Source organism: Etheostoma cragini, chromosome 1, assembly GCF_013103735.1.
Source record: "Etheostoma cragini isolate CJK2018 chromosome 1, CSU_Ecrag_1.0, whole genome shotgun sequence".
Lineage (NCBI taxonomy): Eukaryota > Metazoa > Chordata > Actinopteri > Perciformes > Percidae > Etheostoma > Etheostoma cragini.
This window is the reverse complement of record NC_048407.1, coordinates 15,125,462-15,147,942: the sequence shown is the minus strand read 5'-3', so window position 1 is coordinate 15,147,942 and position 22,481 is coordinate 15,125,462. Positions and strand designations below refer to the sequence as shown.

Below are 22,481 nucleotides of genomic sequence, written 5' to 3'. Positions count from 1 at the left end.
TATTTGCCTTCTGAACTGGTTGCAGTTCCACTAGAGATCCACTGGGGATGATTGCAGGCAAGTGCAGACTGAATGGTGTTCTATGGAGCTATTTTTGTCTAGTAATTTGACTGTTGCATTCGAAAGGGGAGGTTAAGAAAATACACACTGCTGGGAGTTAGATTTTATTTAAAAAGCCTTTTAACGTTCGAGGCATTCACGGCCCCAAGAGGAATTATCTAAAGAGAACCATCAGTGACTTGATAGGCAATCCATTCAATAGTCGTTGGCAACAATAATAAAACCTGATAATAACATCCATGTGAAGACAAACAGCAACAGACCTCCAAAATAAGATCCACTAGCTCATCAGAGATCCACTTGAAAAATCCAGAGCCATGTATCCACATCATCAGAGCTGTTAGCTGACTGGAAAAAAACAACATTGTCAGCCAAGATCTGAAATGTAAGTCCATGCTGCTGTTGGATAACAACCATCTTTAAAAAAATATATATCATTTTAATCCCGCAGAGGTGCTTCTTGATCAATGTGACCTTTAACAAAATAGCATTTGGAGCATTGATGATTAGGGTAAAAAGATCCAAAATGTCCACTTACTAAACATGACAAACCTTAGGTGTATCAAAACACACAGTTGCCATTTTATCAAAGATCACTTAAATGATCAGATCATTAATAAATAAGACTGTTGACTTACTGTTGACTGACTGACTGACATTGTATATATGAACATAATAAAAATGTGTTAAAACATGAATAACAATTTGAGATTGTGATAATCTGGCATATTAAACTATGAATATTATTAAGTTTTTATGTAAAAGAGACATTTAAACATTTGCACAAGAGATTAATGAAAACACTTGACATTACAAAATAAATGAACTATTCCTGTTCAGTAACACAATTTGTACATTTTACCTAATTCTGCAGTCAAAGAAACACACATAAACACACAATGAACACACTATGAATAGACATTGTGTTAACAGTTCAGGCAGCGGCCTGTCTCTGGTCTTTAGTCCTCTTGTCCTTCCTCCAGGCTCTGTACAGTTTGATACTCAGACTGGGGAGGTCGTACAGCTCTTCCATGTGGAAGCGTTGCCGAAAGCAGTCAACAAAGCTGTTCTCCGGGTCCAGACGAAAGCGCATGGCCCACAGGATCTGTGTGTTTTCCTGGCAAAGGTAGTCAAATGTGTCCATTAGCTCCTCCAGGTAAGGATGGGAGTACACCACATCAGCTGCCAGGATGTAGTCGAAACAATGTGTGGCATGGGGGAAACGCTGCCCCACCTCCGGACCCCAGATGAGCTCTGTGACCTAGAAACAGATAGGATTTAGGGTGAATCATTTTTCACATTATTTAAAAGGTAAAGCCTACTTTTGCATACTCTTAGGCTGTTTCGTGTCATTTTTGGTGTTTCATGAATTGACACAGTAGATTTTGTATTTGGTCCATGACCCAAATACACACAGAGAAAAACAATGTAACATATATTGCTGATGGTTGTTTTGTCAACACTACTGTGGCTGGGTTTTTGAGTATATCTATCTATATAACATATTTTTTTTTTTTAAGATTTTTTGGGGGCATTTTAGGTCCTTATTAGATAGGACAGCTGACAACAGGAAAGGAGGAGAGAGAGAGAGAGAGAGAGAGAGAGAGGGGGGGGGGGAACGATCAACCAGGTGAGCTACCCAGGCGCCTAATATCTAAATATATTTTGTACACTATAAACTCAACATTATGAAATTGTTTCTTCAAAAAGAGAATGGCAATCCTACCAGAGGGATGTACTTGCATCGTCCCCTGGTGTTGCGCATTACATTGTAATGGAGGTTCCCCAAAACATCTGGCAGGTCAGTGGAGGTCACTTTAGCACCTGGAGAAAGAGAGAGAGAGAGAGCAGCTAATTGTTAACAGAATTGAGACAGCAAAGAGAGTTGTGAGAGCTTATCACCGGATTGTTTTGTTTGCATACCCAAAAGGCTGGATACAATGGAGACAAGCCCAGTTCCAGCACCCAGTTCAATCACATTCTTGTCCGTAAGGTTGTGTTTGTTTCGGTTGGTCTCTAAGAAATGACACAACACCATCGCCTGTTGGGAGACACAAGTTGATAGTTCACTGACAAGGGGAAAAAGAGACAGTACAGCAGCTAAATATTTGGGATATTTGGGCATACCGAGGGCCAGAGTACAGCTCCATAGAGGTCTGTGGACTCTTTGATACGGATTTCCAGATCAGAAAAGACGTATCCCTCCCAGGCCTCCGGGCCCATGGTGGAGGGGTGGAAACAGCGAGCCATTATGGCTTTGGCTAGCTCTGCATCCACAGCAGCACCTGCTTTTGCATCCATGGGAGAGACAAGTAAAAAAGAGCTTACAAAGTGAGGACCATTTTGCCAACATTTTGAAACACTATTCAACATTGCTACTGAGGCAAAGTAAATAAAACATGTTACAATACAGATTAGTAGCCTTAAGCAAATACTGGTGGGATTTTTAAGATGATTTTTTGGGGCATTTTAGACCTTTAATTTACCTTTTTTGCAGCAGACAGGTTGACATGTCATAGTAGGAAAAGCACAAGTGTATTTAAAAACCATTAATGATGGCCGCATTCCACTTATGGGGAGGCCCTGGTATTGTGCATGTTGACTCACTGAAACAGCTTACTGGGACACTTTATCGACATGAGCCATTGTTGAGGTTATCAATTTCAGCTGTGCTTTTCCTACTATGACAAGTCAAAATGTCTTGCTGTGAAAACGTTCTATTCCACAGGAGAGATGAAAAAATTTAAGGGGCGAGAGAAGGGGATTGACATGCAGCAAAGGGCCGCAGGTCAGAGTCAAACCCGCTGCTGCTACATTGAGGAGTAAACCTCTACATATGTGCGCCTGCTCTCCCCAACTGAGTTAACCCGGCACATAGTGATGTTATTTATGTGTTGGTATTGGCATAGATGTTCAGTCAAGTCTATGTCAATTGTTGAGTTCAAAGTCAACTGTTTTCAGTCTCTTCCCATCTGTTAATGACAGTCTGTTGTGAGCACTGTTCCTCGTTCCTACTGCTATTTTACGAATTCCTTTTGAGGTGTTTGAGCTCAAGCAGCAACAACAGTAACAAAAATGGAAATGGAAATCCATTGCTAATTAGTAGTTCAGCTTAATATGGTGCACCTGCCTTGGTACTCATGATGTACAGGAGTTGACTGAATTGATAGTGGATTAACCCTTGTATTGTCTTCGCTTTTGGAACCCTGATGTATCCCTCGAGTCAAACTGACCCCTAACTTATATTCAATTCAATTCAATTCAATTTTATTTATAGTATCAATTCATAACAAGAGTTATCTCAAGACACTATACAGATAGACCACACTCCAGAATTTACAAGGACCCAACAGTTCTAGTAGTCTCCTCCAGAGCAAGCAACAGTGCGACTTATATGGGGTTTTAAAAACAATTCTGAAATAAAATGTTACTTTATAATCTATTATCAAATATTTTCTTTATCTCAATTTCAAACAATTGAGATAACATATGTGTTTAGGGAATACCATCAGTCTCCACTAGAACAGAATAAAAAATGGAAGTGTTATTCGTTTTTTGTCAAAAGGTTCATCTACTTTGTGATCATTCTTATCTTGGAAAAAGTGGTGATATCCAGAATAATTTTCTGAATTGAGTCAGCATCACATGCTTATCACAGAAAATAAGGTATGGTCATTGATTTTAATGTAGAAAAAAATGTATTCTTTCCATTTTGCTTCTTGTAAACATTTAAAATGGGGCTAATTAGACCCTAATACCATACAAGGGTTAAAAATGTGTGACATTGTAATGGAAAGACCAAAGGAGCAGTGTGTAAGGGTTAGTGGCATCTAGTGGTGAGGTTCAGACACTAAAATAGTCTAGCCTTTAATCGAGCAGATGAGTAATCATGTTGTTTTTCTTTCATATCACATTACAGGTAACATTTGATTTTCCACTCTATAAATAAATCCCATCTAGTCTCATAATGCCCCCCTGATCCGGCTCTGTTTGTTTGTAACATCGTGTCAGTGTGTCAGGCTCCAGCTATGTGTCAGTGCCATCGGTTAGTAACAGCACCTGACACACACATCTGTTATGTATAACACTGGTTTAGAGACAAGGTCAGGGGAGCCCACAGAGTGACAATGCAAAGGTTGGAATGCTTTTGAGATCAATTCATAGCTGTGTGTATAAATATCTTGGTTGTATTTGTCATTAACAAGCAGCGATGCAATCGTTGCATGGAATACATATTTCAACACAGCCAAACAGCTAACAAGCTCCGACATTAAATCCTCAGCTGGTTTGTTGGATTTAAATTAAACTATGTATGCATTCAACCTCTGAAATGTTCAAGACACAACTGTTTCAAAAAGAAAACGTCTTTGACCTTGTTTCAAAAAAAAGGAAAACCTGTGCCATACAGCCAGTAAAGCCACTGAAATGAGAAAGATTCCTTAGCTTTTGTTGTTGTGTATTACTCCAAATTCTCACCTTCTTCCTTGGTCTTGGAGTCCTCCTTCATAACCCTTGGTGGTTGAGTGTCCATGTTTGAAGGATTCCAAGTATGGAGGGCAAGAACGCCCCAAACTGAAAACCTATAGCAGCCAACACTGCCGGTCTTGATTTGTCATCCCTGATGAAGTCCTTTAGATTTGGGTTAATGTGGATCTAGTCTTGTATTGGATCCAGATCTCAAGCAGGTTGTTGGCTGGCACCCTTTCCCAACTTCTTCTACTCCACCCAACAGCTCTCTCTGGGCATGCTTAAATAAACCCTTCTTTGATGCAATATGGCCGAGGGACAGCAACAGCTGCTCTGTTCAACTGCTGAACTGGAGCTGGGGAGGCAGAAGGCATCTGAAATACTGCCTGAAAGAAATGCAAGGGATGTGTGCCAGTGAAGACATGCACCTGTCTTTAAGTCTTACACTTATCACGTCAACATAACAAATAACAAGCCTGAGCCAGACTCTTCAGCTACAATAAATGTACCTCAGAGATTTAATGCAACATAGTTCCAATCCTCTCACAGATACACGTCTCAATAGTTTACAAAACATATTCTGAAAGAAAACTGCTCATGATTTATTTCCATGTTTCCTTATACACATCAAATATCATTTCACATTAATTGGGAGTGTGTGACATGTTTTACACTCAATATCAGCTTGGACAAACTGTAAATGTTATGTTGAGTTTTTTGTCCCCCTCACAACTTCTTCGCCCTTCCCTTCCCTCTTGTGCTTCCTCTCCCTCTTGTGCTTCCTCTCCCTCCGCGGCCTCGTCGGCTTCCTTCGAACACAGATCGGGCTGTAACCATAGCAACCTCATCGCCACCATCGCTGTCCTCCCCTGAGCTGCTGCTGCTGCTGCTGCTGCTCCTCCTGGTCCTCTGAGGTCCAGTATTAGTAGCCTGAGGGACAGTCTTCACTGAGAGGGACTCCTGGCTGGTGCTGCTGACATCCTTCAGAGGAGATTTGACAGTCACCTCCGACCCCAGAAACCCCCCTCCTGCCACAGTCTTCTCTTCTTCTCTCTCGTCTCCTCCTCCTTTCTTCAGACTCCTGTTTGCTTCCTTCCCTTTCTTAGATTTGGATGGGGATGGCATCTCCTCCTCACTGTCCTCCTCCTCCTCCTCCTCGCCGTCTTCTCTTTCCTTTCTCTTTAAGCAGGTGATGGCTCTGCGGAGTCGCTGGCTGTGGATCGCCTGCTTTTCCTGTTGCTCCATGCGAAAGAATGAGTCGATCCGCAGCTGAGTCTGAATCAAACCAGTGAGAGATAAAGTATGAATGACAAAGTGGATTTATCCCCTCAATTACTGACTTTTTTTTAAACTTACAAGATCAAACTGGAGACATGTAAGAGTGTGTGACAGAGAACAAGAGTCAGAGATATTTAGTGTGCTTACTGGACTGAAGATGTGTTGCGGCCCTCTGTAAGTTCTTTCTGTTGTACAGTACATGTGATGTAACCCCACAGCCCCATCAGATGAGCTCTCAGGTACCCCTTCATCAGCACCATTCGTCATGCTCCAAATAAGTACTTATGAACGGATTGTATTGTTACTCAACATTATCAACTTCAACATATAAAGGTGCATACTGTTACACTATTTGTTGTGTATACTTGTCAATGCTCAAGTTTGCATTTGCACTCCCATCACTTACAATGGCAGAAGCTAGATTTGTAAACCACTTCTCCATTACTTTAAGCTACCAATATCCACTGCTTATTCATAAATTTAGTTATTTTAAGGGTTTAGATATTACTTTTAACCACTATACTAATTACTATTCAATTTCAACTTCTCTGCTTGATTGCTAATGCAATTGCAACACGTGGTGTTGTGTTTATGGTCAGCTTGTAAATATAACAAAGATCAGCATCACACCAGTCGGTCTGTTTACTTTCCTCTTTAACACGTGGATTTATATTTCCTAAATCTGTTTTAGGTGAGTTAAGTAGTTGAGTCGTTAGCTTGCACAGAACTGCAAAAGTATCCGTGGTTACCTGCTGGATGTTGAGCTGCTTGATCACAGGCTGAAGAGTCTCCTCCGTCCTCCGACTGCTCCAGCCAAAACGACTCAGACAGAATGTAAAAGACTAGTTAAGGAAACTTTATACATTGATGACAATCACACACACCACACAACATCACACCATACAACACAACACACGCATACACGTGGATATTCTTTGATCATGTCGAGTTGTGGTCGTCCCCAGCTGAAGAAGCTCTCTGATTGGTCCACAGCAGGTTGCAGGTAAGCCTGAGCCACCGCAGGGTTAGGGAACCCAGGATGCAGTTTTAGGTCCCTCAATTTCTTCTTAACCTTCGTGTCCCGAGTATCAGCTACCAGACGCTTTTTCTCCTGAGCCTCTAACCACCATTTACTAAAGAAAAGATAGAATAACATCATTCAATGTTAAAAATGCTTCTTCTTTTTTTTTACAATATAAACCTTAATAATATAGAACTTAAAAAATGTCACTAAACGATTATTAAAATAGCTTTAACAATACACATACACACCTGAACTGTGAGAGTGGCTCCAAGCCTGGCCCTGGGAACTCATTCAGTATCTCCATGCCAGTAACATATCCGACCCCCGGTACGCCTTCTGTGTAGTCACTTCCGAGCAGATAAGCCAGGTTAATCAGTTTGGTCCTATCCAGGCCTGAGACAGAGAGAGGTTAGATTGGAGTAGATAGCAGGTTTAATAGAAAAAAAATCTAACAACATGGCATTATGAATGTAGTAAACGTCTGTGGTTTGGTATGTTTCTCCCCAAAGCTAAAGACCAAAGGAACTTTTAGATGCACCACAAAATGAAAGATTTAAAAGTCAAACGTGGAAAAATGTAGACACAAATTCTGTTTAAAATTATATTTAAAAATATCTATTTTTTCTTGTTTTTGGCATCAACAAAAGAAAGGCATTTCTTTCATTTTTACAGAGGAAATGAATGATCAAACATGTTACTTTATAAGCACTAAACATTAAAGGTCCCATGGCATGAAAATGTCACTTTATGAGGTTCTTTAACATTATTTTGCATCCCCCAGCCTGCCTATGGTCCCCCAGTGGCTAGAAATAGCTGTGATGGCTGTAAACCGAGCCCTGGGTATCCTGCTCTGCCTTTGAGAAAATGAAAGCTCAGATGGGCCGATCTGGAATCTTGCTCCTTATGAGGTCATAGGGGGCAAGGTTACCTCCCCTTTCTCTGCTTAATTTGGCCCACCCATCATGACTTTCAAACGAGCAAAGTGGCAGTTGGTCAAGCCCCCCGCCCCCCCGCTGTCCTCAAAAGCAACAGACTCAGAAATGGCACATACTAAGTAAAGCTCATTGTGGGACTGGTTTTAGTGGCTACAATCCTGCACCAAGGCTGAGTTGGGGAAAGAGACTTCAGATATGGTATTAGGGGAACTCTAAGGTCAATATAAAAGCCTACAAAGAGCACCAAGTCATGTGACCTTTAAAGTGATGATGGAGAGCACTGACCCAGTTGGTTCTGCAGGTCACTGTACTGGTAGTGTTCCACAAATTTGTTCTGGCTAAAGAAATTCTTGTAGACGTGTCTTCCTCCAAATAGCCACACGTCTGAGTCGTCCGTGATGGTCCCGTGGGTGTGCTCAGCGCGGTCGAGTGCTGCACACTGAGCCTCGGCTTCCATCGGTGCCACAATGTACGGCACGCCAAACAGCCGCAGCAGCTCCTGGTATCAAAGATGAAACCGCCATTACTCGCACATCAAACACACAATAGCGTGGTACCAAAGCTGATGGTTTGTGTCCTAATCTGCACACTTCAGGGTTATGCTGATTTCTTGATGACACTGTTTTGCACCGTGATCATAAAACTATAACCTTTTTAGGATGTGCATGTTTAGGGCAGTCATCTGATAAATACCTCTTAGAAGCATTATCAAAACAGCCAAGGGGATTAATGAAGAATTGCACTTTAGAGGTTTTACATTACGTGGTGATGTTACATTAAATGCTGACGGCGTGCTATATTTAAAAGTGCGTTGACCGACATATGCACATTTACCGCAAGGATTGTAAAGTAATACGGACTGCATGGCTGTGGGAATGTATGGCAGAGGCACCAACAAGTACATCCCCCAGTTGCCTTCTCCAGGTTGTCATACTGTATATCAATGTTTCTCAAACTTTTTCAATATTCTACACCCTTTGAATACCTTTTTTTAGAGCAAGTACTCCCTGATCAGCACAAAACATATTTGGTAGGAAAAAAGGTCTTCATAAAGAGGAACGGTAAAGCCCAGGCTTTGAGAGATTCACTAAACAACTACCTTTATTAAGCAAAAACATTTAAATGCTCCATTTCAAATGCTAAGAATCCATCACTTAGTTCATTCGTTCTTATAGTATAATTATTTTAGGAATTATGCATGACATATCTTTAAAATTAGCATTTTTGCAAAGATTTCACGTACCCCCTGCAGTACTTTAAAGTACCCCAATTTGAGAAACACTGTCATATATCATGCATGTGTATCTCCATTTGTATTCTTTTTTTACAATGAACATTCTTTGATAGCAGCCCATAAGTTCCTTAAGTATAATTGTGAGGGTGGAGTGCATTTGTGGTTTAAATTAGGGCTGCATGACATGAGGAAAATATCCAATTGCGATTGTTTGGACAGATATTGCGATACGATTCATGATATTGGAAGGAATTTTGTAGCATTTTTGTTATTTTCACTGAAAAATATTTAAATGAAAAGCATGATCGTTAAAGTGTGATTTTTGCAAGGATCTGTAGCAAGCAAAGATTTCTTTCTTTAGTCTGTAGGATAGGATTTGTAGGACCGGAAGTCTCTGCAGCACCACAATACCTCATTCAGACTGGTTTGACACATATTTTGCCTTTAACAAATATTGTGCCGCCCCTGCGATTTTGGATATTGGACTAGTCCATATTGCGATTGCCCTAGTTTAAATGTGTCCGTGTGTCCTGATGTGACTTCACGGTGTCTTTGGTTCACCTGGCTTTCCAGGTGCATCTGTCCAGTGACTGTGTTCGCCATCCTCTCCTGCTGCTGTTTCAGCTCTCTCAGGCTGCTCTGCTCCGCCTGCAGAGAGCTCTCCAGCGCCTCCAGCTCATCCTGCAACCCACACACACGCACGCACACACAAAAATGATCAATCGTCTTGTTATTTTTCTGTTTTAAATCCTAAGGGTAACTTTTATATTCTGTAAAATAGTTATACTTATAGGCAAAATATTGCGTGTCTAAACAAGCTTACCACATCAAAGTGTTCCCATTCGTTGATTGCTGGAGTTGAGCTGCATTCTTCGGGCTCTGTTCCCTCCTTTAGCGCTTTCTCTTCTGTCTGTCTCTTTTTGTCTTCTTCTTCTTCCTCTAATTCCAAAGCAGCAGATGGAGCCTCTGTCAAACCTTCCACTGGCTTTTCTTCCTGCTTGGTCTCATCTCTGCGGACCAAATCCGGAGGTCCTTTCTCTCCCGCCATTACTAGTGAATCATCTGCATTCTCCTCTGTAAAGTCTTCGTCTGACACCTCGATGAAGCTCTCTGAAAAAAACAAAAAAAAACAAATTTTGTTAATATCTGCTTGTTTCAGAAGTTATGAATGAGCGTGATCTTTTGTTTGATGTAAGTTTATTTTCATTTTTGTTAGCAGACAACGTATTACAGACATATAGATAGCACATAGCTACATATTGAACAACAATCACATCATCTATGGCAATTGATAGAAGAAAAAAACTATAATCAGCAAGAGGAACGAAGAAAAAAAGAATAAATAAAACAATTAATCAAAATAACATAACTAAATAAGGGTTCGTGCAACTCTAGGGTATCAGGGACAAATTAAGAGTGATGGCAGGATGGGAGTGATCCCAATGCCGTTGATAGAAGATAAGTAGGAAATGAATGGGTTCTAAAATCCTCCTAAATTTCTCCTGCTTCCCATCTCTCAGATATCTTACATTTTCAAGATGGATGCATCTCATTAAGTCACACACCCAGTTTATATGAGTAGGTGGTTGTCTTGACTTCCAATTAAGGAGAATCAATTGCGTGGCTATTAAAGTACAGAAGGGTTAGGGTTAGGGTTAGTGCACCATTATGGAGGTATGACAAATTTGCAGTTTCTGGGGAGATATCAAAAAGTTCAACGAGTGGGTAAGGGTGAATTACGGAGCCCAGCGCAACTGACATACAATTCAAAATAATGTATTTCCAGAAACCAGTCAAACTTGGACAAAGCCAGAACCCGTGCGCAGAAAAGCTGGGGGCCTGCACCTATCACATGTTGGATCTATCTCTGGTTTGATCTTTGCTAAGCTAACCTTCGTCCAATATATGCGATGAATTAATATAAATTGGATAAGACTTTAACAAATGAGTGTGATCTTAACCCAACTGTTACTGCACCTTCTGACTCGCTCTCCTCGCTGCCCTCCGACTTCACATCATCTCCATTCCTTTCCCCTTGAGCTTCGATCATCTTGTTCCTCCTCGGCTTGAACAACGCAGGATGAATTTCAGTCTCCAATGGTTGAGCAGATAGATTAATGGATAATGCGTTTGGATTGGAAGCATCAGCAACCTGTGGCTTTTTGTTCAATCCCTCCAGCTCTTCTGGTTCTGGTTTCTCTAACTGTCCACTACTTCCTGTGTGTACATCCTCTGTCAACTGTCTGCTCTTTGTCTCCTCTTCTGACTTCATCTCTGTGTCAGGAGCTTTCTGCTGCGCCGCAAAGCGAAGTGCTTCATTTCTCTGACCAATCACACTCTCCATCTCATCTTCTGAACTGCTAACAATCAAACGGTCTTTCACGTGTAAACGTTGGCCTGTTGGGTTCCCCTTAAAATCTGATTTTTCATTAGGCAAAGGGTTCACATCTTCAGGTTTTGCCTCTTCCTCTGAGATGGTGATGACCACTTGCGGCCCGGGATGATGAATATTCGCCTGCAGTCTGGTGGATGTGCTGCTGATTAGAGCGCTGTGTACAGCAGCGCCATGTTTCTCCTCAGCTAGAGCTTGTTGGATTGCCAGCAGGGTGCGCGGGGACATACTGCCGTCTTTATCATGGTCCACCTTCTCCTCGTCTGAGCTGTCGCTCATTGCAGCCTGGATCGCCTTGAGTGTACGAGGCGAGGGAGGGGATGTGTCTCCCCGAGGCGGTTTTGAGGCCGAGGGATTGGAGTTTTTTGAGGAGGGACCCTGCACTTCTGCCTCGTCCTCGCAAGCAGGGCGCCACAGTGGCTCAGGTCTGTCCGCTGCTCGTCTTGGGCAGCCTGTCAGGGAGCTCCCGGACCAGGCTGCAGCTGCAGGTCGGCTCTCGGGGATGGTCTCACTCTTCTTGGAGCCTGTGTAGAACAAGAGGATTGGTGTTTTTAATATGAAAATTACGACATGTTTGCATTTTCTGATTCAGCCCATTCCACAAATCAGCCTTTACTTTACAACAACCACTGTCTAAAACACATCAGAAGGTTATGCGCGTTGTTCCCGACAACCATAGATTGAAATATGGCACTAAATGTCCCTGCAGAGATTTAATATAGGATATCACACTAAACAATTTGTTTGCTTAACTTTATATTAAAGTGGCACTGTCACAAAATACAATTGTGAGCAGTGTTTTGAAATCTTTCTTTTTGATACGTTTTAAACCAATTATCGATACTTTTCCTGTTAAATATTGAAAAGCTGTTATTGGTCCTTTGACTGAGTAAACACCATCATAGCTGCCCTCACCTTTAATAAGGATATAGTGAGAAGAGTCTTCTGACACCAGTCGGTGTGACTCTACGCTGTGACTCTGCTGGTCCCCGTCCAGTTGGGAGAGCTGTGGAGTGCTGCCGCTGCTCTGCTGTCTCATCTCTTTCTCCACACCCTCAAGTCGCTGGTTCAGCTTGTTCCTCTGCAGCAGGCCGGTAAGCTGGTACTGTGAAAAGTCTCCTGAATGCTAAGAGAAGTGAAGAGGAGTCTGTGTGCTTAAAGAACAGGAGATGGGTGAGTGTGTTGGCGTGCCACAAATGAGATCTTGTGGTACCTCTGGGGGTTTGTGGTACATGGTCCGACGTCTTTTGGAGAACTCTTTCATGTCTTTGAGTATCTCATGTTTCATTTCAGGAGGTAGGCTGGCAAACTCCTCTGAGTTAATGTCCACTGAGTTGGGGTCTTCATACAATTCTCCCTAAGACACAATGAGCAATCTAGCTTTAAGTGTCAATTATCAGACAGGGCATTTACACAGAGAAAGGCTGGGCGATAAAGCCAACCAACATAACAACATAGAAATAATGTGATGATTTTTTGGACATGATAGTAGAGTTTTAAGAAACAATCAAGAAGATATGATCCCTAAAAAGAGGCCTTAACTGCTTATTTCACTTTAAAAACACTTCATTGCTACACAGCCAGGACCAGACCAAGATTGAACAACAACCAAGCAATATGAAAATACAATTAAAAACCAAAATACCAAGCACCCATCTAGAGAAGATTATCCCTCGACGCAGCGGGCCCAGTTTCGACTTCGACCAACGGCCCTATGCTGCATGTCATTCACCCTCTCGCTCCCCTTTCATGTCTTATAAAATATATACTGTATATATATATACATATACCATCAATATTTGCTAACTATTTGAAGCTATTTTATTTGGTGTTGGTGCTATAGATTGTGATGCTCTTGTGCATGTAATCATTTTACCTTATACATGTGATAGCCGTCATCCGTCTCCTCCAAGTCTTTCTCTTCCTCCTCCTCCTCCTCGGAACTGCAAGAACCGAACACTTTTAAACTGATTATACCAGTATTGTCGGTGAAATAATTGTATGAAACAATACATTTTGTGTGCTCCTTCATGCACAGTCAGTGTTAACTTGTCGTTGATTAACCTGACTTTCCTATCTAACACATGTGAAGATGAAAATGAAGCTTTTGAGCCTCCTCAACTGTTTGGCTGTTAAGAATGCAGAAAATATGACTGAATTACCACTTTATCTACTATAACTAGCAAATAGTAATCTTATCCAGGCCCCTGACCTGTTTTTTTCCTTCTCCTCTGCAGCTGGCAAGGCTGGTAGAACATACATGTCGTCCACCTCATCTCTCCTCACAGTGGAGAGGCTGGGTAGAGGCTCCTTGCTGTGGCAGGAAAATAACAATTAGACTACCAGGAGAGTAGACAGTTCATCTTGTAGCATTTAAGAAATTATTTATTCAGACAGTAGGTAAGTAGAGAGGGAGCGAAAGGAGATACATGGCGGATTTTTGTTGTTGCCATCCCTCCATTGTACACTGCCACAGTCTCTTACCTGTGGTCTCCAAGTGCAGCTTTGATCGCTTGTCTCTTCAGGAATGTTTTGAGAAGTTTCTCATTGGTCTGTTTCGACTCCCGGCTCAACTCCTCTTTCCTCTGCCTCCTCAGAGCCTGTAGAAGAGCCATGACCATGTGAAAAGACAAAATATGTGGGAATCACATCCATTTGGAAGAAGTATTTTTTAACACAGACTGCTGGTGTGGCTGTTCGGACAGTATTGGACGTACCAGAGTCTGTTTCTTCAGCAATGGTGCGTCCCCATCAAATACAAAGACCGGCCTGATGCGGAAGAAGAGCAGCTTACAGATGCGGTTGAAGAGAGTGAGGAGGTGGGCGTTCTGGACACTGTTGCCTTCACGGTCCCTCACCCCCTTCACTGCCTGGTTCAGCCATATACTGATGTCTGGAGGGGTCCGGTTAAGGTTGACAGCCGGTTACAATACATTTGACAGAGAGATAAAGACGATGGGACCCTGCTCAAACAATAGCAGATAGAAAGATAGCTGTATAGATCACAATCAAGTCAGGATACCAACAGCAAGGACCTTTCCCTCCAGAGTCTCAGGGTTGATGGGTTTCCCTGTACTCTCCAGCAGCCTCCAGAGTCCATGCACTCCCATTATAACTATTTACCTTAATCCGCGCGTCGGTGGCATGGGTGTATTAAGAGAACAAGGGGGGCGCCATGTTTGTCCCATAGACAGTGAAAGAAAGGTTTGTTCCGGTTTGTCCTGTGGGGTTTTCCACGAACTTCCGGTGGAGCAACTCTGTCCATATCCACTGCAGTTTCTTTAACCGTCTATGTGCAGTACATCGTAACATTGGCTAGCAAGTTATTTTAGTGAAGGCAGGAAGTGTTGCCTGAGACACATTACCCAGGGCAAAACTCGCCCCTTTCGACTCGTCAGATCCATAGACCGTTAAAAAAGGTTCAGATCAGGCCAACTGTTTCCGGTGACAAAATAAACAGCTTGCTTGCAGCTACTTACAGGAGGTTGGACCCAGTTACCCGGCTGGTATGTTATCTAACTTTTATGAATTCCCTAATCTGGTCCCAGATAATGCTACTGAGAAGGGTTTTTCCGTGTAGCAAGCAGCTATCATATCATGTTAGTATAACTTGGGGTTGTTAAAATTTCCGTCAACGCTGCTCGGCAAACGGCTAATGTTAGCAAGGTAGCTAACGCTTAGCCAACCAGCTAAGTTAGCTACCGTTATCGTGTAAGATTAGATAACGTAATCAGGACCTCAGCTGTTCAGCCTGACTTTTGACCAGCGGCTGTCTTTCATCGCCGTCAGTAACACTGAAGGCTAGAAAACAAAACACTTTCTCCATTGTTAATTGTCACAGGACGACGAGTCACCTGGTTTCACCTGAACTACAGTCTTCTTTCTCAACCAATACCACCTCCACCATGACTGCTGCTGTCAGAGGTATGTAACGTTATTGTTTACATTTGGGACTACTTTTATTTAGGACCATCAGTTACAATTATTTTTTCATTCTGTTTACTGTTTAGCATTTACATAGGATTTATGGTAAGGTTATTACACAGGGAACTGTTTCCTTCTTATCCAGCTTTCATAGTTAGTCTGTTTAGACCGATCAAGATTGTCTTTCATTAAAACTTTTGTATGTATGTATTAAAACAATACATGAACATATAGCATCTTAAGTGATCACTTGATAATCAGATTTTGTCACTGCTGCTAAACACTAAAAAAATAACATCTCCACTCACCCATACAGCCATGGCTGGGTGTTATTTGAGATGTTTCAATACTTGTGCCCACTCAGTACAGAGTTTATGTGCTGATATCAAAACCATAGTCTTGTCCAGACCTTACTTTGAGGAATATAATCATTGTAGTTTTTTTTCATTTAACATAAGAAGCCAAAATGTATGTTTAATGTTGTCTAAACACACACTGTAGGTTCAGTACCAAGCCCTACATGCTGGAGGGATTTTGGTGGCTACACCATGGCGTGTGTTTGACACCTTGAAGTCTTTGTCTGTGTTATTTGGCGTTGGCAGATCAACTGTTTTTTGTTGTGCAATACAAACAGTGTGTTTTATTGGAATGTTCCCACCTGTATTTAGAGCGTTCCATATCTGATTGGATCAATCAGGACACATTTAAGTTGAAAGTGTAAACTTGGTTATATTTATTTATTCCAGGCCCTGCCAGTGTGCCTATCCGAGGCACTGGCGACGGCATGGAAACTGAAAAACCGCCCGCCATCCTGGAGGTAAACACGGAGACACTGCCACCAGGTCCGGCTCCAGTTCCCCTTCTGAAGGTGGCTAGCCCCAAACACTGTCCCAAATCTACCCATCCCACTCCCCCCCAGCCTCTCGGGGTGCTCCACCTGGGCAGGGTGAGTCGAGAGGCCTGCACAGAGGTGGATGCTGTGAGGATCATCGTCCCACGTGCTGCTATTAGCCGGCACACCCGTACAAGACCCGCAGAGGGCAAAGGGGAGGCTGGGCAACACACTGAGGAGCAGGGCTCTCCCCCGCTGCCTCTGGTGGAGGACTGGAGAGGACAGCTGGATAAGCTGCAAAACTCTGAACGCAGGCTGCTGCAGGACAAGGAAGGGCTTTCCAATCAGCTCCGTGTGCAGACAGAGGTGATTTTATTACGCTATTAGACACACTAGGCTTTGCATGGTCAGGGTTATTGCCGTTGTATGTCTCAAACAATGCAGGAATCATGGATAATCTCATCTATAGAGCGTTCACTAATAGCAATGAATGCCAATGTTTCATGTAAAATTGGTTGAATTTATAATTTTGTTCAGATAAGATCAAATTGGTAATACAATATAATCATGCTCCTTATTGTCTATTTGAGTTGATTAAGAAATGAGAGCACTGTATTTTTGTCTTTTCAGTGATTACATGCTTTTAAGTGAAATATAACAGAAGTTTATTTCCTCATGCACACACATACAGCTGTAAAAGGATTTTTGGTAACTTTCATCCGTGTGCCAGGTGAACCGGGAGCTGAAGAAACTGCTGGTGGCGTCTGTGGGTGATGACCTTCAGTACCACTTTGAGCGTATGTCACGGGAGAAGAACCAGCTGATTCTGGAGAATGAGACTCTAGGCCGGAGTCTGGCACACACGGCAGAGCAGCTGGAGAGAATGAGCATCCAGTGTGATGTTTGGAGGAGCAAGTTCCTGGCCAGCAGGTATGAAATAGCCCAAACGATTGTGTGACAAATAGAAGAAGAGAAGTGGTTGGAAATGAAATAAAAATAAAAATTAAAAAAAATGATGGGATGTTTTATTTTTGGGCACTACCAGCTGCTCTGCTCTCATCCTTCAAGCATCTGACCTTTCTGGTTTTCCGGAGGAGGACAAATTAACAATTAGAAAAAGAATTCTTCTTCTACAAGGATCAATTAGAGATAATGACCTTTATGATGACAAAGAGATGACAAAATATTGTCCTGCTGATTATAACACTTACATCAATGTTGTCATTGTCTCCTCAGAGTCATGGCAGAGGAGCTGACGAACGCCAGAGCAGCGCTGCAGAGACAGACCAGGGAGGCACAAGGAGCTATCCAGGACCTGCTGTTAGAGAGAGAAGAGTTCTCCAGCAACATGGTTCTCACTCACAGGTGTGTGTGTGTGTGTGCGTGTATATACATACATACATATTGGACAACCCTTTTGCTATTATGTAATCTGAAAACTGCTTCCCTGGTTAAAAAAAACATATGCAACTGATCTCAGCGGGTAGTCTGTCTAAGTGACCCCAAACTTTTGACCGGCAGTTTAATTCAGTTTTATTTATAGTATCCATTCATAACAAGAGTTATCTCGAGACACTTTACAGATAGAGTAGGTCTAGACCACTTTCTATAATATACAAGGACCCAACAGTTCTAGTAGTTCCCTCCAGAGCAAGCAACAGTGTGACAGTGGTGAGCGGGGAAAAAAAACCTTTAGGAAGAAACCTCGGACAGACCCGGGCTCTTGGTAGGCGGTGTCTGACGGCCCGGTTGGGGTTGAACTGAAGAGTCGCAATGACAGTCACAATAAAAGGTGATGGAACAGTGACTAGAACTAGTAGTTTGTTGGAGTTCATGGTATAGCAGGGCACTGCACGGCATTCCAAGGCACAGCAGAGCGTAGCAGGATGTAACAGAGCATCGCAGGACGTGTAATAGAACCACGGCGACAGCTGCAACCAGGATTATGTAGCCTCTCTGATCCAAGGAAACATGCTGGAGGAAATTAAATTGTAAATTGTCTACTATGTTAATTCGCAACTTCAAAATCCTGAAGATGGGGCGACCTCTAGCTCCCCCGGTAGAGTGTGTGTCCCATGTAGGCTGAGTATTTGGCATTAGCCCGGGTTTGCATACTGCGTGTCACCCCCACCCTCTCTCCCCCTTTCCTCACTATTTGCACATAACTTTAATTCCTACTGATGAGGAACTCGGTTAAATTCGACGTGTTTATTAATTATAAATAAAGTTGCAAGTCCCCTTTTGGCATTTCCTTAAAAGTATGCACTCTACTCAAGGTGTCCACTGTCCAACATTTGTTAAAAAAAGGCTGATCCAAAGGAGTGTGATAAGGGAGAACGTCTCACACTCCTTAACAATAGATGCACAGCATTCAGAGATGGCTGGATGAGTGTCCCCTCTAAGGTTCCGGGATCACAGCTGAGTCCCTGACACTAAAGTGTGTGTGCCAGTGGTCATTGGCTGTCAGTCACATAGAACTAAAGGGGCAAAAGCCATTCAAGAGTTTGGGAACCTTTGCAACATTTTGTCAACACAGATGATGATGATGATGATGATGATGTGCTGACGTTGCTCACTTTTTTGTCTTCAGATCTCTGGAGCAGCTCCTGGTGTCCCTGCAGTGGGGTAGACCGCAGACGTACTACCCCAGTGCACAGCCCCTCAGCACAGGAGATCTGGCAGCAGCCAATCACAAGCTGGCAGACGCCATCAACTCCCACCTGCTGGGTAACACCAGCAGCGCGGTGAAGAGCAGCAGCGCTACGGCGGAGCAGCTCTGCAGCACTCCGGCCGAGAAGATGGCCGAGAAGGTACGAACTTCGTATCCGTGTACAAATCTTACCGCCAATTGTAACATTTGTCATCAACACCCAGAACTTCACAAATGTTTTGTCTGTTTTCTATCATAGGTGCTGAAGATTTTAGATCCTATTTCCTGTTCAGAAAACACAGCAGACGTTCCGCTCAGTGACCCCACCCCTTCAAACTGTCTCAGCATTAAGAAGAGCATCGGCAGGTTTCACCCAAACACCCGTTATGAGAACATTACTTTTAACTGCTGCGAGCGCTGCACTGGAGACATCCTGGTGCTGTAGGGGCGGAGGAGCAGCAACACGTCCCCATTTGGCACCAACGCAGCATCACAGCTTCTTACGAAGGACTGAGATCTGAAGAGGAGTGTACTCTGGGGGATAATGCTGTTGTCAACTTCTACTTCTTCACTCCACACCAAAAGTTAGCTTCTCCAGCAGACATTTCTTTTGTATCAGCTACCCATGTTAGTGCATTGCATCTCTGGTTTTTGGATTTCCACAATTGGAGATGTTTTTAAACTTGATCAACCTGCTGTTCATTTTGCTCGCTTTAACCTAAAAAAAGTTTGTTCAGGGATCATGATGAAAACAATGCATATTAGAGCCATTGCAGTCTGGTTTAAACTATGAAAAAAATGTATTTATTGTTAGGTCAAGATGAGTCAGTATTATGTGGTGAACAGACAGGGTCTGCTTATTCAAACTTGAATATAAGGCTTGTGTATAAATTATTTACATAATTCTACGGTATAATAAGTCCATGTGCAAACAATAGAGCAAACGGGCTGTATTGATATGTTTGAGTCAGAGTTTTGACCGGACAGTTAACAGACATTGAGCTAAGTGTACAGTCACACATGCTCTGTACCTGTATAAGCGATGATGCCTCTATACTGCAGGGCTGTCCTAATTCTCAGTATGATGGTGCTATTGTATTGATTTAATATATTTTGTACAATGCATGCTGCAAAGGCGTTGAATATTGTGGGAGTGGTTGACGGTACTACAATAGATTATTATTGTACAAACTTACCTTGCGTTAAAATAATGTAAAGCAACATTTAAAAAAAATCCAATAACATTTGAAATTTTATTTTCATTCCTATTGGATTTTTTTTTTTTGCCTTAGATTACACTACTATGAAATGACAATTAATGTATTAAAACTTTATAAAACCAAGGTGTATAATATTTTAGTTTACCACATCTTTTCAGTAAAGTTTACATTAACGGTGACCGTGTTACAGTAAAAGCACACCATCAATATTTATACATTTTTTTTCATCCATGTCAAACCAAAATAAAGACCAAATCAGTTTCTTTAAATGTCTTGTTCTTATTTTGTTTATAACCCTGCATTGGAACTGAAAGACAGAAGCAGTCCGTAAGCACCAGTGACTACAACTACAACACTTTATTCACAACTCATCTCAGTTTTTGACATTACCTCAGACAGCGCTTATAAACAGACATGTCCTTTTTTATCCCAAGTTACAGAATGTTGACTTCACTCATCACCCCACCACATCTTCCCTTTGCCAGGACCTTTTCTTCCCTCCATGTTGCTCTGAAATGATGTCCGTACTCTGGTTACCGCTGGTTTGTTTTCTCGGTCACTGGGCTGTGAAGCCAATCTGCCTCTACTACTGAACCCAGACTCTTTATGGGACCTGTAAAGACTTTGGCCCTGATTATTAAATGTCCTCTCACTATTTCTTTCTCCAGATCTTAATGACCTTTCCCCCTCCTGGCTAGCTCGGGGATTCGTGACTCCGCTGACCTTTTTGGTAATCTCCTTCTGTGTGTGTTGGTGGTGGAAGCCATCATACTTCCTCTTGGGCACAAATTTCAACGCCTCCTCCCATTTCCCCGTCTCCTTGAAAGTGAGCATGATGCGGATCATCTGGTCTAGAGTCAGATTTTTGGCTCCAATCTCCCAGTGAAGGAACTCATCCAGTGGCAAACGGGCTGTGGCCAGATTCAGACGCTTGGCATTGGCCATGGACAAGCCTGACTGGATGGACCTGTCCACTAGAGCGCCAATGATGTAGACCTTGGAGTGGTCATATTTGCGGAGGACATTGGGGGAATCTGCAGTGAGGTATACGAGCTGTTCACGGGGGAACAAATCCACATGCTGTTTGTCAGAGCAGGTGATGAGCAGGCGATCCCAGGCTTCTGCACCGTATCGTTTGAGCAGCTCGTTCTGGTAGGCCCCGTCTGCCTGCAGGTTGCAAAAGTGGAGGTGGTAAGGCTCAGCGGCACGCCGATTCCACCCTTCAACCTCCATCAGCTGGGACACCGTGTTCTCCAACTCCCGCCTGGCCATGTTGGACTCATAGCTCATGTCGAACACCAGAGGCTGATCGAACAGCATGGCCTGGGCGCTCCTCCAGGCCAGGAGCTTGTCCAGGGTGCGGCCCCAGAACTGGAGGAACAATGTGTTTTTAAGTTCAGGTTCTCTCTCTTGCTCTCCATCACTCTCTCGCCCTCTTCTCGCCTCCATTGAGGCTTCCCTCTCTGTCTTCCTCCGCTGCTGCTTCTCCTTACGGGCCCTTTTGTGGCCCTCCTTTATGGCCAGGTACTTCAGATACTTCTTCCTGGAGGACTTGGTGGTGAGCCCCGCCAGCGTCTGAACCTCTTCTTCAGTCATCTCTTGAGGTACGAGCTTTCCAGCTTGCCGCCACATTGCAACCAGATCCCGAGTGGCCTCCAGTGAAGAACTGGCCTTTACATCACCACCTGGATCTTTGTGGTTTTCATCTTCATCACTTGCTTCCTCTTCATCACTTGCTTCCTCTTCGTCGTTGACTGGTTGTTTCTCTTCTGAGGCCGCTTGGGCTCGCATTAGATATTTCCATTTGTCAAGATCTAGTGTATGCATTTCCTCAGATGTATCTCTTTCTGGCTGGAGGTCGTCGTTCCGCACTGGGATCCCAGTGTTGACGAGGCGAGCAGGGATGTGATGCCCGGCGCTGACTGGGAGAACGCTGACTTGTCTTGACTTGATGACTTGCCTCTTGGTAACACAGGATGCCACAAAATGACTGCATTTATAAAGTTCATAAAAACCCGGGTGAGTGAAGAGCCGTAACATCGCGATAAAATATATTAAACTGCAGCTTTATCACAAGTACTACAACGAGGAAGACTGTCACGATGACTTTAAGAGTTTAAACGGAACAAAAAGTATCGTCAATTCGCTTCTCTCCGTTGTGTACCGTCATGAAAATGTAGCATCAAAGTACCATCTGCATATTGTGACCTAAATTGTCCCAAAGTTGTTTTTACTTGTCACGGAAACGTGGTTGTCAAAAAGGTAGGAGAAAGAAGGTCACGTGTTAATACGGTGTCACACTGTAATGTGTCGTAGTGAAATGCTACTACATAGCGTGTATATATATGTATAGGGCATCACGCAGCTTGTCTGGTCTTAAATGTTTATCTCGCTGACCATAACACGATAATTCAACGAGTAAAATTTCACTGTAGCTTAAATTCTCTATGACGGGTCTATAATAA

At 42.9% G+C, this 22,481-nt stretch overlaps 4 protein-coding genes and 1 long non-coding RNA gene across 9 annotated transcripts in view; 2 read left to right on the top strand and 3 right to left on the bottom strand.

Annotated features, from left to right (window-relative positions):
* Window positions 1-12,544, top strand: part of LOC117948845 — a 22,401-nt gene extending 9,857 nt beyond the window's left edge. Inside the window, exons 2-3 of the long non-coding RNA XR_004657573.1 lie at window positions 8,013-8,016; window positions 12,534-12,544. This is a non-coding gene — a long non-coding RNA (uncharacterized LOC117948845). The remainder of the gene's footprint in view (window positions 1-8,012; window positions 8,017-12,533) is intronic.
* Window positions 1-14,818, bottom strand: part of ercc5 (excision repair cross-complementation group 5) — a 17,762-nt gene extending 2,944 nt beyond the window's left edge. The window contains exons 1-16 of one of the 3 annotated variants that reach the window (XR_004657551.1): window positions 14,413-14,818; window positions 14,108-14,283; window positions 13,875-13,990; window positions 13,603-13,704; window positions 13,267-13,333; window positions 12,604-12,747; window positions 12,306-12,516; window positions 10,976-11,914; window positions 9,822-10,108; window positions 9,560-9,679; window positions 8,050-8,263; window positions 7,078-7,222; window positions 6,738-6,938; window positions 6,555-6,639; window positions 5,171-5,802; window positions 320-323 (exon numbers count right to left, since the gene is read on the bottom strand). Coding sequence is in view for 2 of the 3 variants with exons in the window: in XM_034878608.1 (XP_034734499.1) it covers window positions 5,254-5,802; window positions 6,555-6,639; window positions 6,738-6,938; window positions 7,078-7,222; window positions 8,050-8,263; window positions 9,560-9,679; window positions 9,822-10,108; window positions 10,976-11,914; window positions 12,306-12,516; window positions 12,604-12,747; window positions 13,267-13,333; window positions 13,603-13,704; window positions 13,875-13,990; window positions 14,108-14,283; window positions 14,413-14,500 (3,444 nt within the window). In the remaining variant the exon portion in view is untranslated. Of the gene's footprint in view, window positions 1-319; window positions 324-5,031; window positions 5,803-6,554; window positions 6,640-6,737; window positions 6,939-7,077; window positions 7,223-8,049; window positions 8,264-9,559; window positions 9,680-9,821; window positions 10,109-10,975; window positions 11,915-12,305; window positions 12,517-12,603; window positions 12,748-13,266; window positions 13,334-13,602; window positions 13,754-13,874; window positions 13,991-14,107; window positions 14,284-14,412 lie in introns of those variants that run through there. The other 2 variants (XM_034878608.1, XM_034878622.1) reach the window with 2 other exon arrangements.
* On the bottom strand, window positions 858-4,794 carry mettl21e (methyltransferase like 21e). Of its 2 annotated transcripts, none has more exons than XM_034878708.1 (5): window positions 4,537-4,794; window positions 2,188-2,348; window positions 1,984-2,101; window positions 1,787-1,884; window positions 858-1,321 (listed from the first exon to the last, which is right to left on the bottom strand). In XM_034878708.1, the coding sequence occupies exons 1-5, from the start codon at window positions 4,589-4,591 to the stop codon at window positions 995-997; spliced, it is 759 nt and encodes a 252-aa protein (XP_034734599.1). In that variant the 5' UTR covers window positions 4,592-4,794; the 3' UTR covers window positions 858-994. The 2 variants fall into 2 exon arrangements, with proteins under 2 accessions (XP_034734599.1, XP_034734607.1); XM_034878716.1 differs by having other exon boundaries at window positions 860-1,321; window positions 2,188-2,345; window positions 4,537-4,791.
* blzf1 (basic leucine zipper nuclear factor 1) lies at window positions 14,740-19,516 on the top strand. Of its 2 annotated transcripts, none has more exons than XM_034878658.1 (7): window positions 14,740-14,896; window positions 15,232-15,314; window positions 16,061-16,512; window positions 16,877-17,076; window positions 17,383-17,511; window positions 18,737-18,956; window positions 19,056-19,516. In XM_034878658.1, exons 2-7 carry the CDS (start codon window positions 15,296-15,298, stop codon window positions 19,239-19,241), a joined length of 1,206 nt encoding a protein of 401 aa, XP_034734549.1. In that variant the 5' UTR covers window positions 14,740-14,896; window positions 15,232-15,295; the 3' UTR covers window positions 19,242-19,516. The 2 variants fall into 2 exon arrangements, with proteins under 2 accessions (XP_034734549.1, XP_034734541.1); XM_034878650.1 differs by lacking the exon at window positions 14,740-14,896 and adding an exon at window positions 14,953-15,056.
* Window positions 19,517-20,436: 920 nt separating this feature from the next.
* Window positions 20,437-22,414, bottom strand: trmt10c (tRNA methyltransferase 10C, mitochondrial RNase P subunit). Its single transcript, XM_034878634.1, has one exon. It carries the CDS (start codon window positions 22,054-22,056, stop codon window positions 20,467-20,469), a length of 1,590 nt encoding a protein of 529 aa, XP_034734525.1. The 5' UTR covers window positions 22,057-22,414; the 3' UTR covers window positions 20,437-20,466.
* Window positions 22,415-22,481: the final 67 nt, after the last annotated feature.